This window comes from Quercus robur, chromosome 12 (assembly GCF_932294415.1).
Source record: "Quercus robur chromosome 12, dhQueRobu3.1, whole genome shotgun sequence".
In the NCBI taxonomy this organism is placed as follows: domain Eukaryota; kingdom Viridiplantae; phylum Streptophyta; class Magnoliopsida; order Fagales; family Fagaceae; genus Quercus; species Quercus robur.
The window spans coordinates 7,147,284-7,170,352 of record NC_065545.1 but is presented as its reverse complement, the minus strand read 5'-3'; the positions used below and the strand labels follow the sequence as shown (position 1 = coordinate 7,170,352).

At 39.2% G+C, this 23,069-nt stretch overlaps 1 protein-coding gene across 1 annotated transcript; it reads left to right on the top strand.

The window, feature by feature from the left end:
* The first annotated feature begins 11,868 nt into the window (after nt 1-11,868).
* LOC126708076 (uncharacterized) lies at nt 11,869-12,744 on the top strand. Its single transcript, XM_050407897.1, has one exon. The coding sequence runs from the start codon at nt 11,869-11,871 to the stop codon at nt 12,742-12,744; it is 876 nt and encodes a 291-aa protein (XP_050263854.1).
* Nucleotides 12,745-23,069: the final 10,325 nt, after the last annotated feature.

The window sequence follows — 23,069 nt, the reverse complement described above, 5'->3', positions numbered from 1 at the left end:
TTAAAGTAATAAGTGAAACTCAAAAAGTTGACTCTATTGACTTCATACCGTATAAAACAATTAAAAATCTTATATAAAACAATTTCTTAACAAGCATTTCACGATACTAGTTAATGTTGATTATACATAAATAATAATGGTAGACGTAAATGTATAATCTATGGCCCAAATCAGAAAAAGTTTAAAACATTAATTAGACTTTTCCCCCGAAAGGGAAAATTTTGCTGAGCACACTTTTTTTCTGATTGATGGTAACAACTGTCGTGTCCCTAATTAAGTGAATCAATTGAAAAAGTAAAAGGCAAAATTAACAATTAACACAAACAAACTCCGGATAATTAGCCAATTGGCAGTTAGGAAAACCAAGGCACCGCCAAGGGACTGTTTGGCCTGGACCCCAATTGAACAATGAACACAGCTGTATGCTATTATGGAATGGACTCTAGTTTTCATTCTTTACTTTGCCAAACACCCTTACCTTCCATTCATTCCTTTCTCTTTTTTTTCTCATGGGGTTGGTAGTTGGTAGCAGATTTTTTTTTTTTTTTTTTTTTTTTTTTTTTTTTTTTTTTTTTATTCTTTTGGTAATAATAGAGCAAGAACTAAAGAAATCCATGGGTTGGTAGCAGTTCTTTTTGCTGTCGTTTTGTGTGATAGGATTGTGTATCACTTTGTAGTTTTGTGAATGTTGTGTAGCACATTATAGATACGATGTTTTAGGACCATTTGGTGAAAACTGCAAAGGTGTTTAAAGGGTTTTGCAGGCTATTTGTCTATGGATTTCCCTACACCTTGCCTGCTTCAATAGTAGTCGGTGCTGGCTTGTAACCCACAACGACAAAACTCAAAATTCTCAAAAATTATTCAGCTCCCGACGGCACCACCAAAATTTTATGTCCTCACAATTTGTAGTTTCAAATTTCAAGGTAGCAAAACATTCTGATCATATGTTTTGCACATTTTATTAATGTCATAGAATTTGAAGTTGGACAAGAATCCCTATAGTTCGATCTATTTCATTCCATGCGCAATTGGGCCCTACTAATAATATTAGTGTTCTGTCTTGTGGTCATACACTAAAAATAATTTAGTTTAAAATATTAAAAGCAGTGTCGTACGAACAATTTACTGTGTTATAAATTAATCCCAAACTCTTGAACCCTGTATGAATAAAGATTTCTGATTCCGATTGACTAATCTTGAACTCGTAATAATTGATGTTTAGGAAGAAACTGTTGCTTGGAACAAGAGGGGGGTATTTCACAAGAATCCTTAGGAACATTGAAATATTAGCCAACAAAGGTTTATTTTTTAAACTAATAAAATATTTTCAATGATTGATCAATTGCTTGCATTACTATATTCAATAAGGCAAGAGAAGTTGAATAAAGTTCTTCTTATTAAAAGAATTGGACAATAGTATAGATGTGGACAAAATTACGCAATTTTAATTTATTAAAATTACATTGCTTTGAAATAAGTTAGCGTTTAATGGCTACTTAGCCTACTTCATTAACAAAATTGAGTGGAAAAACTTATTTGTTCGTCCCCCAAATGTTGTGTAATATTAGGGGTATGGATTCAAATTTTAAAAATAAAATCAAAATTTTCTCAAAATTTGAGGTTATAAATTACAATTTAGTCTACTAAATAAATTTTCCATGAATTATAGCCCTATATGTAAATCCACAAATATGTTACATGAGAAAATATTACTTTGTAATCCTCCCAACAAAATCTCAATTGCTGCAAAAGAAGATTCTAACGGATGGTGTATGTCTATGTTTAGTAGAGAAGTGGAGATCAATTTACATGCCCTGTGGAAGTACAGGTTTTGCTAAAGATGTTTTCAAGTAAAATGGAAACACAACAATGTTTGATATTGTTCAAACTTCAATGAAAGAATTCCAGAATCAAACAGATTTTTGAAATACTCTCATAGAAGTATTTAAAGTTAGGTTGATAAAACCAATTTAGAATAATTCATATTTATAAGAGCTCATATTAGAGTTCTAATAGGCATTTTTTAAATTAAAATTTACAAAAATAGCTTTAAATTTTCTACAGATTCGGTAAATTTAGACCAAATTTACCAAAGCAAACTAATCTAAATAAAATAACTAAATGTAGGCCTAAATACAAGCATCTATAGACAAAAATCTTGAATTACGTGCCCATCTGCCTTTAACTTATGATTATTCAACATATCAAGAAATTTCAAGGACTCTTGTGCTACTTTAATCCCTCCACTTGTGAAGAACTCATAGGATGCTTTATGGTTGTAATTTGTTTGAATTCGTTAATGTAAAATTGTAAATCATTGCTTTCTTTTATTAAAAGAAAAAAAAAAAAAGGAATGAAAAATTTATTCAATACTTTAGGACCAACACTTCATACCCTCACATAAACAATTATAATGGTTAGAAAATTTGGAAATTCCTTGTTTGTATAACTTAACAAAGAATTCATTCATAGAAAAAAAAATATAAAATAAAAATAAAAAGTTGATAGTAGATGAAGCCGTGTTGAACAATGTGTTCCTCATTCTTTTCAGCGGTGTTTATTTCATCCTTTACTTGCCAATGCCGACAAAAGAGAAAGGGGCTCTCATTCTCTCCCAATCCTGATTTATGTTGTGTGGAGAAAGATAGGAATAGGCACGGGCTGAGACTGAGTCTGAGTGGCACATAAACTAGTTCCTGAAGAGAATCATATGTTTTCTGACTTCTTCACCAAAAGCCTAAAACGTAGTCAAAGTTAACAACTTGCAAAAAGTATTTCTAATCTTATTTTTTATCTTTCTTTTTTGTTGTCTTCATTTTTTCTAAAACTATTTGACAAAACGGTAGCAGATTGATGTACTCGAACACCAAAATAGAAAAGTGCTAATAAAAGCTTTTTCAGTCCTCTTAAAACAAGAGGTGTTAGATAAATTAATTACCCAAAAACACAAAAGAAGCCAACAGAAATGGTGACATTTGGACCTTGATTTGGTAGAAGTGGTATCCCTCATTATTGTCGGTTGCTTGCTAATTTAGAAAACTGGCCTCCCATTTAGGCTAATTAAGAATTATAATGCAATGATTTAGGAGACCCCAACTGTAATTCAAGCAGAAAATAAAATTTGATTGGGTCCAATTTTTCTGAACCAAAGTGGTTGCATATTTATATATGAATAAAAAAGCCATTATTTCATTCCACTCCAATTGATTAAACAAACGTATATATGTTGACCCCTAACCAAGTAAGGGAGTCACCAGATATCTAAGGGGTGGAATCGCATCCGTGTGTTATGATTGTTGACCACAATCATAGATACCTTCTCCATTGCACTATCTGTATATAATTTTGTGTAGAAATTAATTCACGTGAATATTCAATATTGACAAGTCAAGCAAGGGCCACCTGATCAGACATGTTTAAATCACAAGCAGTACGTCTTTAAATTCCTCATATTTTATTCAATGAAGATCTTCACAAGCTTTGTTATCACGCAAGTCTCCTATGTTTAGTTAATCACATTATATAAAAAGAGTTAGAATCATATAGCATACACAAATTGGCGACTACATATACATTACATATATACGTGCATACAACTTTCACACGAGACCATACATAACTATCCTTGCGGGCCTTGTATAGCATACAATGAGTCTCGAATAATGTGAGGATTAGGTAAATCTAAGCATGGACCAAACATAAACTATCCTCTCAGAAAAAGCACAAAAGTTTGATTAGATAATATAAGCTAACCAAAGGATGGGACTCGGAACAATACTTTGTCATAGTCATCGAACTTTCAGGCAACACATCAAGGTATAATATTGAGCTAGCAGCATGGTCATTAGCACCCATTCATGTATCAATTACTCTAGGAACACAAAAGCTTTTACAACTGTTTTCACAACTAATTCTACAATTTGATGTAATTGATGTATAATAAAAATGGTATTAACGGTGGACGCCAAATAAAAATAATGTTACTTTTGTAGGAAATATACACAAATTTCCAGATTTGTGAGATGTAAGAACAGATAGAAATATAACACAAACACAAGGCAATTACACGACACGAGAGATTACGCAGTTTAGCAATTTGCGTAAGTATATGGAATTGCATTGATTTCACTATTTTTAAAGAAAAATACATAATGCAGCAATACAGTTTTCAATTCCTCTCTAAAAAAAAACATAATGAACCTTAATATGAAACAATGATATTTATATTTCACTCAGCAAATTCACAATGGGCTGAAAGCAGGCTAATCCAGCTTGGGCCAATCCATGGACTAAGGATTGGCCCAAGCCTCAAAAAATCTCTCATTAAAACCATAACACTTTTATATCAAATCGGGTCATAATCTGAATCAAACACAAACTAATTAAGCTCCACATAAATTTATATTGACATGTAAAAAAAAAAGTATAAAATATATTGTGACCATAAGATTATTTTTGGATATTTCATACCAAATAGGAAAATTTTCTCCTTTTCGTTTTTAGGTTAGAACTCTTGAAATTTTTCTTCAATGAGCTTCATATCTACGTTGGAATCTTGAAAAAAGGATGTGAAAGATTGTAGCAATGTGGGCAGGCTTGGGATTCAAGGCTGAAAGAGTGGAAAGTGGTGTGGAAAGTGAGGCACATGAAATTGTGTGGGCAACGCTTTGGACTCAAGGCTGCAGGAGGAAGAAAAGTGATACGTATTACGTATAGGGTGCGGAAAGGGTCGCACGTGCATTTTACGTAAAGGAAAACAAGTGGTCACGTGATCTAAACTCGAAACTCTAAAGCCCTTGAAAGCCTGCCCAAGCTTAAGTTTTAAGGTTTGGTGATCGGTTTAGTAGTTTTTGGTTCTCATTGGGATCAACTTTAACAAGACATTCTTAGCTCCATCACTTCCTCAAATGTAATTGCCTTAAAGTTCGCAATAGTATGCCATAATAAAATCAAACATGACAAACAAAACTTATAGAAACAGACGCAATCTTATGCGAAACATACAGAGAGAATTTGCTAATATCTTCAATCAATGATTGTAACGTTCACATGCAACATGGGTTGCAAATTAAGTCTTATCTCATTGGGAACTTCGTTATCGTATGTATAGAGCTTCACCATATGTAGCACTCCTTTAATTAATGTTTAAGGCTCAAACCGGTACATAAAGCTGCCATGAAAAAAATTTTATGGCACAGCATCAGCATGCATGATCAAGTTTAGTACAATATACATATTACCTCTACAGTCTTTATTATTTCTTCCAACTCAAAAAGAAAAAGTTCTGCAAGACTTCCGCATTATGGAGAGGATTTTTTAGGGCAATACTTGTTGCACACTTCAATAGTCACGATTTCAATTGTTTTTTAGATCATGTATAGAACAATTTATGTGTAATAAATGTTGGGGATTTCACTAAATCAATGAGTAATAATGAAAGACCAAAATGAACACATCAAGTAAATAGAAATTAGTGATTGACTTGGAGCTACAATTGAATGTTATATTTAGACAATATTTGTACTCATACGCAAGTTGCTAAAGGCCTTCTACAAACTTGTCCCCAGGATACAACCAAGTTATTGGGTTCTACATATAGCAATTTTGGAGAATACCCACAGAATTTCTTGTGTTTCAACTTTCAAGTGAACATAAATCTTTATTTATACCTATAGAGTTATATTTCATCAAAATGCACGTATGGAGAGTTAAAATATTTCATAAAACCATTCACAATGCTTGAAATTTTTTCACATGTTCAAAACAGTTATCAGAAAATTATGTAGAAATTTAGTTTTCACGAGTCACGATCAATCGAGAGGAATCTAGTATCAATCGAAGGCTCTTTTCGATCGATCGAACGAGAATCGAACATCGATCGAATCAAGCCAAGACTCTAGGATATTATTCCTCATTACTTCGATCGATTGAGCAAAAGTTTCGACTGATCGAACATACTAAATTTTGAATTTCACTTAGAAAATTCCATAACTTGAATTTTCACTTTATTCATTTTATAAATGAATATTCTCCTACCTTATATCATTATTACAACTGTAAGGACCTGGTTTGAACTCCTAGCCCAAAAAGTATATGGACCTAGGCCCAAAAAGCTCAAAATAATAAATTTGTAGAGAATGGGTTGGAAAACAGAACTTTAATGAATTAAGTGGCAAGTAAGCAGATCTTGATGACAAAGGAAGGAAGATAACAAATTTACACTAAGGAAAAATATCCTCAGCAACGTCCGAGGAGACTAGTTCTTATAAATTGCTCTTGAAATTCTATTACAAGTTTGATTCCTAATTGCTATAGTGTTTCCCTCCTTTTTTTTCCAATCCCCTCTTCATGGAGGGTTTCTCATGTTATATAGTCTCCTTTGAACAATCTTGGTCCTACAATTGTTGGTCATCTAAGCTACTACTTGAGTGTTTGTCCCATCGGACACCCTCTCCAGCCCTCTGTGAGTTAGGAAGGCCAAGATAGCACTGTTCACTTCATGGAGGGTTTCTCACGTTATATAATCTCCTTTGAACGATCTTGGTCCTACACTTGTTGGTCATCTAAGCTACTACTTGAGTGTTTGTCCCATTGGACACTCTCTCTGGTCCTCTATTAGTTGGGAAGGCCAAGACAGCACTATTCAGGGGTCTTCTCCAAATAAATGCGGCCAGAAAGTTAGCTGCAGAGCATTCAATGCGGTGGCAGCAACTTTTCCTTAGATATTTCTGAGCTCTTAGCCTTCTAGTACACTTGAGATACACGCCCCTATCACTGGAGCTTCCTAGAAGGTTACCTTGAACCTTAGGATACACATTTGACCCATGCTTAGCCTATCTGAGGAGACATTCCTCCTCGAACCACCCTCCCATTCGTATCTTGCTCGTTAGATTCTAAGCTTGACCCATCCAACCCCATTCATTTGTTCTCGGATTACTATGCTCTCAACCAAGGCCCAAGGCCCAATATACCATTTGGGCCCTTAACCCTACAATAACCTATCCTTGTATATACCTATATATACAACAATAAACACAACATTTTTCTTACTTATTGATATATGAAATTTCATTAACACAATACGAAAGACAGTACTGATTAACAGAAAGATTATACGTGGATGGTTGATCTTGGCAAAATAAAATATGGATAGAATTTAAAATGTTCAAATCATCCCAAATAAAGAAAATACCAAATACACATTATAATTCTCTCAGTTAGTCAGAATTCAGGGCCTTTCCTTGCCAGCCAAATATCCAAGTGTTTAATGTTCTTGGTCTTTCCTCATAAAAAAAAAAATTTAAAAAAAAAAAAAAAAAAACATAGTCAGATCCTACAATAGAGGATAATTTATTACTCATGTGGCATAGACCAGGGTGTCCGTGCCCAAATTAGTCATACATAATGTATTGTAGGGTCAGTTTTTGGGGCTCAGGCCCAGCAAGTAAGTGATTCTGGCCCAAAGGACCCTAGACAATGAATTTGTAGAGAGCGGGTTACAGAACTAGGGCTTGACGAAGTGAACGTTAGTTAATTGTATGCCATGCAGTAGTCTAGACGTAAGAATATCTCCTTTATGTCCACGGGATACTCGATCCGAAGAGACGTATGGGTGCACCTCTTGTTATGGTTAAAGACTACAGCATTCCTCTCTCTCTCTCCTTTCTTTCTCAAATTTTCCGATCCCTTTTTCATGGGGATTCTCTTCTCTTATATAGCCTCCTTAAATTGATAGAACCTTACACTTGTTAACCATCTGGACTTTCACTTGAGTGCCTGTCCTATTGGACATCCATCTTATCTTTCTGTGAGTTGCATTGGCTAATGTAATACTGTTCGCCTGTCTTCTCCACATTAATACGGCTGGAAAAGTAGCTTCTTTGCATTTAATGCGGCAGTTGTGGTTTACCCTTGGACGTCCTACATTTTCTTCTTTCTTCCTGCTTTGTGAGGCTCATCCTACTACCCACATTTGTTTGGGATGATTCTTCATTGTGGATGGGGCGCACATTGGGCCCGTATTTGGTGTGTCTGAGGAGACATTCCTCCTCGGACGTCTTTTAAATAAGTTGGGCTCAACAGGGTTGGACTAGAAGTCTTTTGGTCCCCCTTTTCCCTTATGGTCATGGCTGGACTCCGTGCGGGGCCCAATGCCCATTGTTGACTTAGGAATTTTACCCCTACATGTATAATTTCGGAATATCTCAAATTTATGTGAGTGTATTGCTACTGTTTTATTTTCAAATGATTATTACCAATCTCTCACCTCTAATTATTGAATTATCAATACATATTTATAGGGTTGGGTTCAAGTTACCCATTATATAACTTTAAAGAATATTACATTATTCAATATTTTTTAATTTGATGCAAATTTTGACAAATCTGACGTTGGATTTCATTATCTTTATATTCTTCACGCTTACAAAATTTTAAGTTGATCAAAGATCAATAGTCATATCATCAATCAATTATTTAAATTTAAATTTTTGTAGTTTAAAATAATGTATAAAAGATAAGTTTATGGATCGAATGATAAATAACATCCAGTTGGCATAAATGTTAAAAATATAGAGAACATGTAATCCAACAATGAGAATTTCAAAATATGATTTTTAATAACAAATTATTGAAATCATAAATATATATATATATATATATATTTATATACACGCGCGCTCTCGTGATTTGATTGGCCTTACAACCATGCTTTTCAGCTTTTGGTTTTGTTTGCTGATGGAGGAGAGTGATATCATGTGGTAAGAAAGAGATAGCCCTATAAGATTTAATTTTTATTAATAATACTAGTATTATTCCCATGTGATGCACAGTTTGATGAATTTCCATATGTAAGCTATTTTTTTTTTTAATAATTAAAACAAAATTTTTAAATAAATAATAATAAGTTATAAAATAAGTAAATAATTTTAATAAAAAAATTGCTTTAAACTCTAATTTTTTAGAGTTTGAACTTTATCAATGTTTACCTATTTTTATATTTGAAAATTCTCTTTGTGTTTTGTGTTAATTTCTTAATACGAGATATGAAATGAGTTTTGTAAGGACTCAATTTGTAACGACCCAAAATGATATTGAGTTCGCACGTAAAAAGACCCAAACAATATCATTTGTAGAGCGTGGGTTTGAAAGGCTAGGCCTTGGTCACCGGACGGTGGTTAGTCGTAGTGTTCATGCAGAATTAAACCGTGTTCGCTCGAGGAGTCTTTCTCCTTGAGGCGGTCTGGGAGGCTCTGGTTCTTGGCCTTTTTTCCCAACCCCCTCTTTTGGCGCATCAACCTTCACATTATATAGCCCTTCTTGGTTGATCCTAACCCTCCACTTGTTGATCAGGCAGGTGCCTACTTAAGTACCCATCCCATCAGCTGCCTCCCCTTGCTTTTTGTTAGTTGCAATGACTGAAGTCACCCTGTTCAGGCGTCTTTTCTCATTAATATGGTTAGGACGTTTGCGGGCGCATTTAATGCGGAGGGGACGTATTTACCTTGAACCAGTTCCGCACCGTACCCCCACGTGGGTCCCATTCTACTCGCCTCTTCTTCAGGGGGCTTTTTGGGGGCAGCCTTCAACGAGATGTTGCTCTTCCCTTTGAAGTCTTGGAATGCCGAGGACAGGGTCATCCTCGGCTGTGCCCCCAGGCATTTCGGCCTTTCCCTATTCGTCCTCGGCAAATACCTTCCTCGGCACGGGCCTTGGGCCCTAGTAGAGCGTGAGCCAGATCATAAGTTCTCTGGCCCCACAAGTTTGATCATTTCTATTTGGATTATATTTAATCTATAATCTAGCCATCACAAACAATATTTGGGTTATATTTAATCTATAATCTAGCCACCACAAACAATAATAAACAAAAATAGTTCCTCAATACAACTTTTTTCCTAATAATAGTCTAATTTTTTTATATAAAAAAAATAAAAAAATCAACACACTCACAAATTAAATATAATAACCAAAACCCAAAATCAAACCATACACAAAAGAGTTCAAAAATTGAGAATATAACAACAACAAAAAATTAAAAACTTACTTAAGAGAATCAATAATTTAAATGGGTGTCCATTGTTTTGCTTCTTTTTTCTTTTTTTTATTTTTATTTTATGGTAAACTTCCTTTGGCATAATATCCTGCACACAAATTCAAAAGCAAAGAATAATAAGTAAGATGAATTTAATAAATTAAAACATAAGCGTAAGTTGCATCTTGGGGAAAAAAAATACAATAACGTAGGGTGTATTTTTGATAATTTAATTATATGGATGGCTTTATCGGTTAAGAGAGATTATCTCAAAAAACAATGACTTTATATATATATATATATATATATATGAAATTTTTGATAATAGACCATTAATTGGAGTAGAATTTAAATTTCCAAAACTTAAATGTTAAAGTTTTATCTAAATTAAATTATTGTTAAATATTATCTGTAGGGTCACGTTTTTCAGCCCAAGCCCAAGATGCATAGGACCTTAGACCAATGAGCCCGGTACAATGAATTTGTAGAGAGTGGGCCAAAGAGCTAGGCCTTAGTGCATGGACAACGGTTATCACGGTGTTCTTCATGATCAAACTAAGATGGACTGAGTTTATCGGAGAAGATTGGTCCTCGGCACGATTCGGGGAGCTTTTCCTGGTGTCTCTGGTGTGTTAGGGGGGTCTCAGCCCCGCCTTCTGTCTCCTTCCCCTCCCTTTTTATAGCCGTTCCCCTTTTTTTTTAATGGGGTTCCTTGGGTAAGTACTTGTCCCATCAGCCATTCCCTCCAGTTGTTGGGAGTGGTTGTAAAGGTAGAAAGGCATGGCTCTGCTAGGCACAAGGCACTGATGTAGTCATGGCAGCTTTTCCCTCTGACATTTCCATTTTCTCCGCTGTCCTTTTCTACTTTAGTACTTTTCCTGTTCCGTAGAACGATTTGGAGTGTCACTACCAGTGGCAGGTTGTCTCCTTTATCCTCGGCCACATCCATGCCGAGGAGGATTTTCCACATGGCCATGGAGGGGTTTTTCCTCCCCATGGCTGAGGAGGGGTTTTTCCTTGAGCTGGGCCCTTGGCCCAACGTAGGCACTGACATAGGCCTACTGGTCTTTTCCCCCCACAATAGCCCCTCAAAATCCTACTGTCCGGCTCCTCGAACGGAGAGGAGGGTTTTGGTGTCATCGGGCCTCTGTCACGGCTTGCCAAGTCTTCTCCTCCATTAATGCCAGAGCCTCTTCGCTTTCCTAAGGCACGTTCCTGGCTGTGAGACATTCTTTTAGTCTATCCAAGCCGCGTTTCTGTCGTTTTGGTACACGAGGCGCGCTTTAATTAGGGTCTTTTCATGAGGTGACATAAATCCAACGGCTGAAAACTACTTTGGAATTTGAGTGAGATTTATCTCGTTTGTAATTCCTTCGTAGAGATTTGGGGCAAATTGATTGCCTCCAGATTTGCCCCCTATATAAGACGCATGGTAGGAGATCATCCCCCTTTATTCGCAGACCCTTGAGTTTTTCAGGTTTCTAACTCCCCAAACATTTCCAAAGTCCCTACTATGAGAGTGACTGAGATTTAGGGAGTGAAATGGTTATGGTTAGGGTAAGGGTGAAGGAGCCAAACCCCCTTTAGAAGCCTTGGGTGTCTCTGAGATTCAGTATGGCCCAGTCAGGGCAAGGGAGGCAAAAGTTAAAGATATTTCTCCCCCTCGACTGGACAAGAAAGAAGTCTCTCTTCCTTCAGCCAAAATTTCCAAATCGCCCTTCACACGCTGGATTGGGGAAGGGAGACTTCCTCGGCGGTTCATTCAACCCACTTTTACCTTGTATAACGGCAGAACGGACCCTGTTGAGCATGTTAGCCATTTTAATCAAAAGATGGCTGTGCATTCCAAGAATGAAGCCTTGATGTGCAAGGTTTTCCCATCCAGTCTGGGCCCTGTGGCAATGAGGTGGTTTGATGGTTTGAAGGCAAGTTCCATTGATTCCTTTAAGGAACTCACCCAAATGTTTGGGTCTCGTTTTATTACGTGTAGCAGAGCTCCTCCTCCTTTGGCTTCCTTGCTATCTCTGTCCATGAGAGAAGGAGAAACTTTGAAAACGTACTCTGACAGATATTGGGAGATGTTCAATGAGATAGATGGTGATTTTGAAGACATAGCCATCAGTACTTTCAAGCTCGGCCTGCCTGCCGAGCACGGCCTAAGGAAGTCTTTAACGGGGAAACCTGTTACTAGTATACGCCAACTCATAGATCAGATTGACAAGTATAAGAGGGTTGAGAAAGACCAGCAGCAAGTTAAGGGGAAGGACAAGGTTATCCCTCAGGAGAAGAGGGATTTCAGGTCGAATTGCTACAATAATAACAGACCCTGGAGAGATTTTACCCAACAATCTGGGCCTGCAGCCCCTCAAGTGGTAAATACCGTGTTTCGAGAACCAGTGCATCAAGTTTTAGAGAAGATCAAGAACGAGCTGTATTTCAAATGGCCGAACAAGATGAGTGGAGATCCTTTGAGGCGCAACCAAAGCCTCCATTGCCAGTACCACCAAGATCGGGGACATACCACCGAGGATTGTCGAACATTGTGGAACCATCTGGAGCAACTGGTTAAGGAGGGGAGGTTGCAACAATTTCTGTACCAATCTAACGGTAAGGGGCTTAGGAGAATGCTTCTTCAAGGCCCCCATTGGGTACAATCAATGTTATTTTTGCTGCGCTTGGGAGAACCGATTCTCATCCTGCTAGGGTGATGTCTATGGCCAGATCACCATCCGAGGACCCCAACTCCAAGCCAAAGAGAGCTAGACTAGAAATCCGACCTTCATTACATTTCTCGGACGAAGACAAGATTGGAACTATCCAACCACATGATGACGCTTTAGTGATCACCCTTAGAATAGAGGGGTATGATGTGAAGAGAGTAATGGTGGACCAGGGCAGTTGTGTAGAAGTCATGTATCCTGACTTGTACAGAGGATTAAACTTAAAACCTGAAGACTTGACAGCTTACGATTCACCTTTGGTAAGTTTTGATAGGAAGCTTGTTACCCTAAGGGGCTAGATTAGATTGCCCATACAGGCCGACTCAGGGGTAGTGGAAGTGGACTTCATAGTGGTGGATGCATACTCCCCCTACACGACTATTGTGGCTAAACTTTGGTTTCATACTATGGGTGCTATTTCATCAACTCTACATCAGAAGGTGCAGTATCCGTCCGGAGACCGGATTGAGGAGCTGGTCGGGAACCAATCCATGGCTACGTAGTGCCTCGAGTCTACAATTTTGCATCAGCTAGCAATTGAGTCCTCGGCCACGATCAAGGAAGGTTTATAGTAGTCAAAGTCTTCGGAATTACCTGCGAAGGGGCCAGCCAAGGAGGCCAAGTGTGAGGATTTAGAGAAATTTCCCGTTGGTGACAATCCGGAAAAGTTTTTTCAGGTTGGAGCTTAATTGCCACCTCAGGAGAAAAAGGAGCTGGTAGTGTTTCTCAAGAAGAACATTGATATATTCGCTTGGAATGCTTACGAAGCTCCGGGAGTGGATCCGAGCTTTATCTGCCATCATTTGAATGTCAGTCCATCTGCCACCCCCAGGAAGCAACCATCTCGACGTTTGTCCAAGGAACATTCGGATGTTGTATAGGACGAGGTGATGAAACTTAAGTAGGCTGGGGCTATTAAAGAGGTTTTTACTCTGAATGACTGGCCAACACCATGGTAGTAAAGAAGAAGACGAGGAAGTGATGTGTATGTGTAGATTTTACAGACTTGAACAAAGCATGCCCAAAGGACCCTTTCCCTATGCCTCGGATTGACTAGCCGGTGGACGCAATTGTAGGCCATCCTCGAATGAGCTTTCTGGATGCCTTTCAAGGGTACCATTAGATACCTTTAGCTTTGGACGACCAAGAAAGGACAACTTTTGTCACACCTATGGGAAACTACCATTACAAAGTAATGCCCTTTGGTTTGAAGAATGCAGGGGCTACCTACCAAAGGATGATGACCAAGATATTTGAACCACAGTTAGGAAAAAACATTGAAATTTATATCGATGATATGGTAGTAAAAAGTAAGGCAGAGTCCAAACATGTTAATGACATCGGGAATATTTTTGCTATCTTAAGGAAACATAAACTACGACTTAATGCTTCCAAGTATTCTTTTGGTGTTGAGTCAGGAAAATTTTTAGGCTACATGGTCACACACCGCTGAATTGAAGTCAATCCTAACCAGATTAAGGTGATCAACAATCTGCAACCACCCCGGAATCCTAAAGAGGTTTAGAAGCTTACGAGGATGACCGCTGCTCTAAACCGATTCATCTCTCAATCAGTTGGCAGGTGTAGACATTTCTTTAAATTGTTAAACAAGTGGAAGGGGTTTGAATGGACTGAGGAGTGTGTCTTGGCTTTCCAGCAGTTGAAAGAATATTTGTCTCGGTCACCTATCATGTCCAGCCCCGAGGTGGATGAAGTTTTGTTTGTCTACATAGCAGTGGCATCTCATGCGGTGAGTTTGGTGTTAATACGGGTAGATAGTGGTGTACAAAGGCCGGTTTATTACGTGAGCAAATCACTACACGAGGCCGAGGTCCGTTACTTACCACTAGACAAGACCATTTTGGCAGTGGTGCATGGCATGCGTAAGCTCCCCCATAATTTCCAATCATACACGGTTGTTGTCTTAACTCAGCTCTCGATCAGATCTCTACTTCGGAGCACTGACTACACAGGGAGAATTACTAAATGGGGCACGATCCTAAGGGCTTTTGATATCAAATATATGCCCTGCATCTCCGTTAAGGGTCAAGTCCTCACCGACCTGGTGGCCGAGTTTGCCAAGACCCCATCAGAAGATGAATTAGAAGAGCGAAACATGGATGGAAAATCGGTTGGCGTAATGTCCTTGCAAGTGCCCTTGCCATGGATGGTCTACTTTGATGGTGTAGCTAATCACAGAGGATATGGGGTGGGACTCGTTCTGATATCTCCAGAGAAGATCATAATTGAAAAGTCCCTAAGATTGGGATTCTTGGCTACAAACAATGAGGCCGAGTACGAAACTCTGTTAGTAGGGATGACCATGGTTTAGAAGATGGGCGGAAAAACAGTGGAGATTTTCTCTAACTCAAGGCTGGTTGTAGGCCAAGACCAAGGGGAGTTGGAGGCAAGACATCCCAGAATGCAGGAATATTTAAGCCAGGTTAGACACTTACAGTCTAGATTTAAGTCTTTTGTTTTATCACAAGTTCCTAGAAGTAGGAATGCCCATGCGGACTCTCTCGCCAAACTGGCAACATCCTCTGCACAGGGCTTTCGTAGGATAATCCTTGTGGAAGACTTGTGCAAACCCTCTAAGATGGGAAGGAATGTGGTCCACATTCACCAAATAAGGGTGGGACCTAGCTGGATGGACCCTATTGTGTTATTTCTTAAGGAAGACGTCCTGCCTGAAAGTAAGTTTGAAGCCGACAAGATACGGAGAAAAGCTTCTCAATTCTGGCTATCCATGGACCAAAAGTTGTATAAAAGATCCTTCTCCGGCCCATACCTACTATGCGTACACCCTGAAGTAGTTGAGCTGCTCCTAGAAGAGTTATATGAGGGGATTTGTGGAAGACACACGGGAGGCAGATCTTTATCTCACAGGGCCTTCACACAAGGTTATTGGTGGCCGAACATGCAGGAAGAAGCACAGGAATATGTGAAGAAGTGTGACCAATGCCAAAGATTTGCACCAAACATTCACCAACTAGGAGGAGTCCTCAATCCTCTGTCAAGCCCTTGGCCTTTTGCTCAGTGGAGTTTGGATATTGTAAGCCATTTCCCTAAGGCAGTAGGGAATAAGAGGTATTTGTTAGTGGGCACGAATTATTTCACTAAGTGAGTTGAAGTTAAACCTTTGGCGAATATTAGGGATGTGGATGTCAAAAAATTCCTTTGGAAAAATATTGTCACTAGGTTTGGAATCCCCCGTACTCTCATCTCAGAGAATGGACTTCAATTCGATAGTAAAGCCTTTAGAAGATATTGTAGTGAACTGGGCATAATGAATAGATATTCTACCCCGACGTATCCATAGGGAAATGGGCAGGCCGAGACTATCAACAAAGTCATAGTAAATGGACTTAAAAAGAAACTGGATGACGCAAAGGGGAAATGGGTAGAAGAGCTACCACATGTCCTATGGACTTACCGGACTACACCTCGAAGGTCCAAAGGGGAGACGCCCTTCTCTATGACTTTTGGGACCGAGGCCGTAATTCCTTTAGCTATTGGAGAAGAGCTTGGACTTAATTGAAGAACGAAGAGAAAGCGCCATGATCCAATTGGCCTACTATCAAAACAAGCTCAAGCAGTGGTATAATGCCAACGTAAAGTTAAGGCCACTAACGGTTGGAGACTTGGTCTTAAGAAAAGTCCTAGGAACTGCAAAGAACCTAGCATACGGAAAATTGGGACCCAACTAGGAAGGGCCATATCATATCACATCGATGACAGAGATAGGTGCCTATTATCTGGAGGATCTAAAGGAAAAACCTGTACCACGCCCTTGTAATGTAAATAACCTTAAGAGGTATTATTATTAATAAAGGCTTCCTTCACCCTATTTGGGTTTGATGTATTATGTGTCATGTATTATTAACATCTATCTAAGTATCAAACTGAACATTGGCCATGTCTGGCTCCTCGGACCACACGCCTTGGGAAAATTGATAACTTTCAATTATTATTTTAAGTATTAAACAGAACCTTAGCTATGCCTAGTTCCTTGGATCACCTGCTTTGGGAAAATTAATACTCCCTGACATCTATCTAAGTATCAAACTGAACCTTGGCCATGCCTGGCTCCTCAGACCACATGCCTTGGGAAAATTGATAACTTTTAGTCATTATTTTAAGTATTAAACAGAACCTTAACTATGCCTGGTTCCTTGAACCACCTGCTTTGGGAAAATTAATACTCCTTGACATCTATCTAAGTATCAAATTGAACCTTTAGCCATGCCTAGCTCCTCAGACCATATACCTTGGGAAAATTGATAACTTTTAGTCATTATTTTAAGTATCAAACAGAACCTTAGCTATGCCTGGTTCATCGGACCACCTACTTTGGGAAAATTAATACTCCATAACATCTATCTAAGTATCAAACTGAACCTTGGCCATGCCTAGCTCCTCAAACCACATGCCTTGAAAAAATTGATAAATTTTAATTATTATTTTAAGTATTAAACAAAACCTTAGCTATGTCTGGTTCCTCGGACCACCTGCTTTAGGAAAATTAATACTCCCTGACATCTGTTTAAGTATCAAACAAAACCTAAGCTATGCCTGGATCCTCAAATTGCTAAGTATCATGTCAAAGTCTTGGTTATTGTGGACTTGGTAAAATACATGTTAAAGGTAAATTGGTATCCTTTATTAATGACTTTGTAGCCAAGTGTAATTACCCCAAACAGCAATGGTTTTCACTGCAACAAGAGTCCCAAACAGATGTCCATGAGCATCACTTAAGGAATTTACAGGCATTCTTGTATTTGTTTAAAAGTTGATTGCCCTTTTTTGCCCTATAAACTTGTTAATGAGAAAGGGACTGAGTAATTTTAAACCTATACCCATGTTGCAATGCTGTGTATTAGAATCATGTTTTGCTGAGGTGATGAACTTAGTAAATTTAACTTGTTTTAATTCTGATTATTTCTACTGAGTGTTAAGCAAGATAGAAATTGTGTCAATACTTGAGTAAGAGTCATAGAAATAAGGAAAATTTTCACTAACAAATGCCTTAAAACAAGGCAGGTAAAGCACAAAAGGGCAACTTGGTTACAAATTATGAAAACCAAAACAAAAGTTGCCAAACAAAACGTAGGAAAGAAAAAGAAAAGAGATGTCCTAAGTCTATATCTTTTTTATTACTATTTTTCCTGGAGGAGGGGCTTTGGTTTGCTGAGCTGCAGCCTCCGAGGACCCTTGATCTGCCCCCTTGGAGTCACCCTTGACCGGAATTGGGAGGCTTGCCAAGAAAATCTCCATTCTGGTATCCTCTTTATCTTTGGAGGGGTCTTGGGGAATAGTCGGGGGCACGTTGGTATCAAGGGCAGCCTCCTTGTTTGTCTCAACTTCTTTTTCACCAGCCTTAGGCTGCTCGGCCAGTTTTGGAGGACTGCTAGGAAGGGGTGGGACCTCGTGGGGGTTTTTTTTCTTCAGAATCTGCCACTTCGAGAGGGGCATCTGTTTTGGAACTACCCGAAGAAGGGGCGCGGATGGCTGGGGGGTAGTAGATTTTTTTGCCTTCCTAAGCACAGAAGAAGGCTCAACCCCAACTCGGTTGAGGGTTTCATCCCATACTTGGGCACAGTAAACCCTACACACCCCTGGGACTTCAGCCCTAAGGGCGTCTTTGGTCTCAGCCACTCCAATCTTGTAACCTTCTTATAGAGCCCCTTCCCGAGCCTTCTCAGCCTCCTCTCTAGCCTTGTCAGCTTGGTCTTTGGCCTTCTTGACCTCCTCCAATTTTCTTTTAAGGGCAGCTATCTGCTCCTTGGAGGCAGCCAACTGGTCTTCAGCGCTGCGAAGAAGTAATCGTTGGCTTTCGGCTTGCTTCTTAACGCTACTTAAAGCGGCTGCGGCATATTTTCTTTCTTTCTCTTCTTCGGCTAGTTTAGCCTTCAGATCCTTGTTGCTTTTTTCAGCCACTTGGAAGGCGTCCACGGCTACAATCCTCCTCCCCTCCTCCTCCTTCATTCTTCGGTGGGAGTAGTTCACCATCTCCTCGACCCTAAAGGTGGCTTGGATGGCCTGAAAAGGGATAAGAGATGCAATTAAAATATATATATATATATATATATATAAATGAAAAATAATAATAATGATGAAAAATATATAACAATACAAAGGATAAAGAAATAAACTTACCATTGCTAAATCCCTCTTTAGTCCAAAGAAGACTTCATACTGCCTCATAGACCTGAGGCCAACCATGTCCTTGGGCAGTAGAAGGGATTGCTCCACCGCATCCGCCACATACCGAGCTATATCCTGCTGGAAGTCTCGGATGGAGGCATCCTCTAGGAGGGGAGCTCTATCCACCTTCATTCGCAGGGCCCAGACGAGGGCTGCAGCTTGGTGGTCAGCCCTTTTATCTCCCTCGATGGCTGACCTCGTCTGCATTGTCAGGGGCTGCTTGGCCGCCCTTTGGTTCTCAGTTTCTCGTGAAGGTAGGTTCTTCCCTCCTTCCATCACCTCCTTGCCTTTATCATCCCTTTTCCTCTTCGGTCAGCTGGATCGGTTCGGAGGGGTTGGGTAGGTGGGGGGGGGGGTAGGGAGCCTGGCCTGAGGAGCCTTAGTAGGTGCATCCCTCCCCGGTTGAGACTCCAAAAGCTCTTGAAATGTTGACCTCAGTTTCCTTTGGATCCCCATCTCATCCTCTGAAGATGCAACTTCTTCGAAGTGACTAGGTAAAGGCTGAGAAGATTGGCCGAGGTCACCAATTGACGTCTTAGGTGACAAAGGTTGGTCAAAAACTTCGTAGAGATCATCTGAGTCAGAGACATCCACAACCTTTTCTGCCTTTCCACCTCCTCGCTTTCCTCCTTACTAGAAGGTTGAAGAGCTACTTTGGGCACACCCACAGGGATATCTAGACTGGCCAAGGTGCCTTTTGGGACAAGTTAAGTGATGAGGGTACCCTCTGGAACAGAAGTGCCTTGAGGGAGGAGAAAACCTGGGATAGCTACGCTTATTTGGTGAAGGCGGGGGTCTCTAGCCCCTTATGACACACCTAAGAGCTTGGAAGCTTGACGTGATCGGCGTGTATCCTAGGATCAAGTGAGCCGCTTGTAACTGGCCATCCGAGTTCACAAACACCTCTACCTTAAGGATTTTTTCTAGGCTATCCTTGTTGACCAGGTTGAAGTTCAGCTCGGCAACGTGTCTATCTGCAAAATCATTAAAGAAACGAAAAGCTATAAGGAGTAGAAACGGTATGAAAAAAAGAAAAATGCAGAAGATATAACTTTAAAAATAGCTATCCTAAGTCTAAAACCCCACCTGGCTGCCCCTTTCTTGTTGGGCAGGGGAGGTCATCATGCCAATTCCCTGACACGATGAGAAAGTCTTTCTTCAGGCCTTTGTTGGATTCAGGCAGGCATTGAATGAGCCTGACTTTAGAGTACCTGGACTTCAGGTAATACTCTTACCCCTTTAGGTAGTGGAAGTTGTAGACCCAGTTAATGTCATGGTGGGTAAGCCCTAACCCCATACTTTCATTGAGGGCATCTACAGAACCTAGAATCCTAATCATATTCGGGGCACACTGAGTAAGAGCTAACCTGTGGGCCCTAAGGTAATCCCTAGTAATGGTGCCCATGGGGATTCTCATCCCGCTTTCTATGAAGGCAATCATGGAGATTACTACCTCTCCCTCTCGCCTATCTTCATGCCATTGCCCCTCTTCGTAGTACCTAATGCCTACTCTTGGGGGAATCCTATAACGAGCCCTAAAGTTCTCTATCCCCTCCTCGGAGTCTACTAGACACTTAAACCTACCCATTTCTATAAGGGCTTGAAGGGAACTTGAAAGGTTGGAGGGAGAAAAGAGGGCTGAGAAGAAGAAATGTATGAAAAACAAAAAAATATATATGGAAAAACAGAATGTAGATATTTGTGAAGACTTACAGAAATAAAGAGGGTCTCCTCGGACAAACTTTTAGTATTTCTAAAGATCAAGAATGAAAATGGAAGGTTGGCCGATTTAGTGTATGTGTGTTAAAGCTAAGTGAATGCTAAAAGTAAAGAGAGGGTTTGATTTGAGCGGTATTTATACCAAGGAGAGAGCAAAGAGTAGGAAAATTCCCGCTCGATTTCCAACAAAGCCCTCAACCGTAGGATTCGCATCACGCCTTAGAACATGGGGGATAGAGAGCCACAAGAATTTAATGAGGATGTGTCTCGAACACTGCAGCGCCAGGAATGTGTCTTAGGCAGTCAAAAAGGCGTCTTTACAAGTAGAGGAAGGGCGAAATGGGCACAGAGCTAATGAAGAGACATCGAAATCCTCCTTTCTTCTCAAGGAGCCAAAAAGAAGAATTTCGAGGGGCTATTATAGGGCCCTTGGGCCCTAAGGTTCATTATCTACCCACATATTGGGTCTGTGGCCCAAGCTGAGGACAAGAACCCGCCCAAGGAGGAGGAACCTTCATCAGAAGAGATTGTGTTGAAAAATAGAAAGGTGAGATTTTGTCATAATAGCTCCAAAGAGTGTGCCGAGGATGAAAACGTCATCGACCAGACTAAGCCGAGGTTCTGGAAGATGGTTTATTAGCAAGGGTGACAACCCTAGAAATTCAGTTGGAGCGGACAAGCATTGCAGAGATATCAAATAAGGAGGAGCCCCAAAATATCTTAGGTGAAAGCTGCTGCCTCCGCATTAAATGCACTACAACTAACTCTCTGGCCGCATTAATGTGGAGATAATGCCCGAACAATGGATTTCAGCCTTACACAAGGACATATGGGGAGTGCTGATGGGACAAGTATCCAAACCAACCATCTAGCTTGCACGTGGAAGGTAGAGATGAAAAGGAAAGACAGTATAAAAGGAGAGGGGGTGGGTGAGAAAGGGGGATCGAAAAATCCAGGAAAGAAACATTGTAGTAGTTTACAATCAAATTTGTAACGTTACCTAAGAACTTTATTTAAGAACCAGTGTCCTCGGATTTTGTCAATGACGTTTTTTCTTCAGTTTACACTTGTGTATTTTCATTCTTCTATCATCAAATCTATCTAACTCGTTGTTTGGTTAACTAAAGCCCAATTTTCTAACTCATTCTCTACAAATTCATTGTTTTGGGTTTTTTGGGCCTAAGTCCATCTACGTGTTGGGCTAGGAACTCAAATCTAGTCCTTACAAAATGCAACTTGAGGAAAAAAACAAAGTTTAGAAAATTTTGATGATAGACTTTTGGTTTTATTTAAATTAAACAGTTGTTAAAATGTTACCTCTTAATTTTAGAAAATATATTGTAAGGACTGAAATTGGATTGGACCCAAAATAGGATTGGGTTCTAGCCCAAGCGGTCCAAACAATAAATTTGTAGAGCGTGGATGAAAGAACTAGATTTACTCCAAAAGAAAAACGATTAAATTTGGTAATTTAAGACTATTAGACACAAGTAAGATGAGAAAATTTATTCTCGGAGTAACTCGAGGAGTTTATATTATATTGTACTTCTTAAACAAAAAGATTATACAAGAGTTCACAGTCTTCTTCTTAAATTACTTGATTTTTTCCGATCCCCTTTTTTAGTACATCTTCCCATGTTATATACTACAATCTTGGTATCATCCCTACCACATATATGTAGGTTAGGTTCAGGGAACTCCTTCCTGTCCCATCCAGCAACTCCCAGAACCATCATCTAGTAGTTGTAAGGTTGCTGGATCACTGTTCAGGCATCACTTCCACATTAATGCGGCCAGATAATTGGTTGAGAGGCATTTAATGCGGAGGTAGTAGCCTTTGAAGATATTTGTTTGCCCTTTTCCTTTTCCTACCCCTTGTCCAACGTCCAACCCTTATTTATGATGTAATTTTGAAGAAGGTCCATGATGATATGGCACTGTTACTGACCTCGAACACTAGATACTGAGATGGCTTTTCTCCTCGGACATTCGTTGAACTTATCTCTTATTATCTCTACTCTTCTCTTTATTTCGTTCCCCTTATAATTTCATCTGAACATCCTCGGACGATCCAATATCCTCAAATTGGGCCATAGGCCCAATTAGTACAGTCTTAACAGTACCTCCTAATTAAATGACCCCCACATATATCATAACAAATAATTTAAAATTAATTTACTAATTAGTTGTTCTTAAAATGTAGATAGTAGACTTTTAGTTAGAGTAAAAGTCAAAAGGTTTTTTTTTTTTTTTTTTAATAAAAAGAAAACATGGGTTGTTGTCAAGGATTTAAGTTTAGAATTTTTTATAATAGACTTTTAGTTTAAATAGAATTTAAATTTGTTGAAATATTAAATTTAGAAAATTTTGATAATAGACTTTTAGTT